A 2,475-nucleotide genomic window follows, 5' to 3' on the forward strand; every position below is an offset into this window, starting at 1 on the left:
AGTGTCATGCAGGCATCAACATGATGAGATTGTCAAATAAAAAAGACACATGGTTATGGGATGTTAACAGATAGATGACAGAAGGGGTTTTCGGTGAATTCTGTGAAAAATGCTTTAATTTCCGATAGGGAAAGAAGTTACCTCCCGAAATTCGAGTGGAGCAAATGGGTTCCAATAAAATGTAACATTACGGCATGGAGAGGTAACTTAGATAGACTTGCTACCAATGTTAATTTGAGAAGAAGGAACGTGGATACTTCATCGTATTATGTCCTTTTTGCGAAGAATATGAGGAAACGGTGGATCATTTGTTTACGGCATGTACGGTGGCTATTCGGGTGTGGGCAACTATGAGTGCTTGGTGCAACATTCCACCGATCTTTACTTTCGAATTCAAAGATTTAATGGATATTCATAATATTAACCAAGGTGGGAAAAAGGTGAAGAAGATTATCCGTGGTTTGATTATTATCTTGTGTTGGTGTATTTGGAAAGGCGGGAACGAGTTGGTATTCAAACAGAATAGGAGAAGTTCGCAAGATATTTTGATAGAGATTAAGTCGAGAGGTTTTGGGTGGATTAAAAGTAGATCGTCTTGTAAAAATATTAGTTGGAAGGATTGGTGTAAATGCCCTATGTATATGTTGTAATTTTGCCCTTTGCCCGTTTGGGTCGGGGGTGTGTTTTAATGAAGTTTTATTTTCATAAAAAAAAATACAAAAAAGAAGAAATTTCTTGCAGTTTTCAGAACGGATTAACAAATTATTGCGTTAACTGATTTCATTGTTCGTATCTCTTTTGATAGGCCTGCAGTTTATTTGTTTCCTTTCTTGCAAACGACAAATACAAATTAATAAAAAATTGCTTCTCTTTGGCTCTTTATAGAATATCTTTGTTAACCACAAAGTACCCAGTTGCCGTATGATTGTTTTGACATTTTATTCCAATAATCAACTTGATATGAGATGCGCTCATCTAGTATAAATAACCATCACTTTCACTCAAAATATCATAAGCTTTGGTACTATCTAAGCATTTACTATTTTCCAAACTTTTAATACAGATACAACTTAATAACTTCAATGGCATCCATAAGAATATACACTTGCATTCTCGTAGTTATGAGCCTTTTAAGTTTCGGGTCGTCTGAAAGTGGGATTGGAACCATCAATGACCCTCCATACTTACGTAATCTATATACACTTTTGCGCGCGTGCACATACATATATATACAATATTATAGAAGGTATCAACCTCTTATTAGGTGATCATAACATGTTTATATTGTGATTACAGCATCATCTTGTTTCGGGTTGCAAGATCAAGGAGTTATGATAGCAGCTGCGAACCAAGATTTATGGCAAGGTGGAGCTGCTTGTGGGAAAAACTTCCAAGTGACATGCACAGGTGCAACCAACCAAGGCGTACCACACCCTTGTACCGACACCCCCACAGTGACCGTAATGATCACCGATTTTTGCCCGCCACCTGGCTGCAAGGGCGACCTTGACTTGTCACACGAAGCCTTTTCTACCATTGCCGATCCAAGGGCTGGAGGAATCAAAATCTCTTACCAACAGTATGGCATATTACTTGTTCTTTATTTCCTTTTTCTTCTCAGCAGCTCAAAATTCCATCACTAAACACGTCCCATTTGCATGACATACTTAATTAACATTAGATTTTCCTTTTTTCACAACAATAAGTTCTTTTTTTGTGCACTAGGGTATGAAGAAGAAGTATCACTGAAGTTGCATTCGATTCGAAGAAGATTTTTAATAACCTGCTGACCGGGATCTGGAGGCATTTCCATTTATTTCAACTTCTAATTGTCATTTTGGTTTGATGTTTAGTGTATCTTTAATAACCTACTGTACGTTAGCTAGTACATCATGAATTAAAGGTGCATCTTCTTATAAATAAATCTTGACCTCTACCTTGTATCATGGTTGTAAAACAAGGTTTCCAAGGCCGAGTACTCCCCGAGTAGTCGCTACAAGGTAGGCTGCCGAGCCGACTTTCTTCGACTCCGCCTAATTACTCGGAGTCGGTCAAACGCGGTCAACCTTGGCTAGAATTGGATCTAGTAGGTCAACTCGGGCCTAGTTTGACTTAAATAATAATAAAACAAAATTTCTATGCCTATCATATTAAGGAATGAATATCATTTTCACATATTTTGTTATAAATATTAGTAAATTTATGTTATCGGACATATATTTATTCTCCAAAAAGTAATTTCTTTATAATTTAACATGTTCGAGTACTCCCCGAGTACTCTCCGCCTACACCGAGTACTCTCAACTCCCCGGTCGACCGACTAGGGAGCGCCTAGCGACTTTTGCAACCATGCCTTGTATGATGAAAAGAGGATCTAATTGTGCAATGTGATTGGAGAATAACTAAACTATTAGACATATGTTGTCTGTGGACAGTTTCAATCACAATCCACAACACTTAAACACTTAATATATA

The 2,475-nt window shown here is 37.4% G+C and overlaps 1 protein-coding gene across 1 annotated transcript; it reads left to right on the top strand.

Moving 5' to 3' along the window:
* Positions 1-350: 350 nt before the first annotated feature.
* On the top strand, positions 351-1,941 carry LOC118490465 (EG45-like domain containing protein). Its single transcript, XM_035988122.1, has 4 exons — positions 351-505; positions 1,064-1,188; positions 1,297-1,579; positions 1,726-1,941. Exons 1-4 carry the CDS (start codon positions 351-353, stop codon positions 1,730-1,732), a joined length of 570 nt encoding a protein of 189 aa, XP_035844015.1. The 3' UTR covers positions 1,733-1,941.
* Positions 1,942-2,475: the final 534 nt, after the last annotated feature.

Source organism: Helianthus annuus, chromosome 3 (assembly GCF_002127325.2).
Source record: "Helianthus annuus cultivar XRQ/B chromosome 3, HanXRQr2.0-SUNRISE, whole genome shotgun sequence".
NCBI lineage: Eukaryota > Viridiplantae > Streptophyta > Magnoliopsida > Asterales > Asteraceae > Helianthus > Helianthus annuus.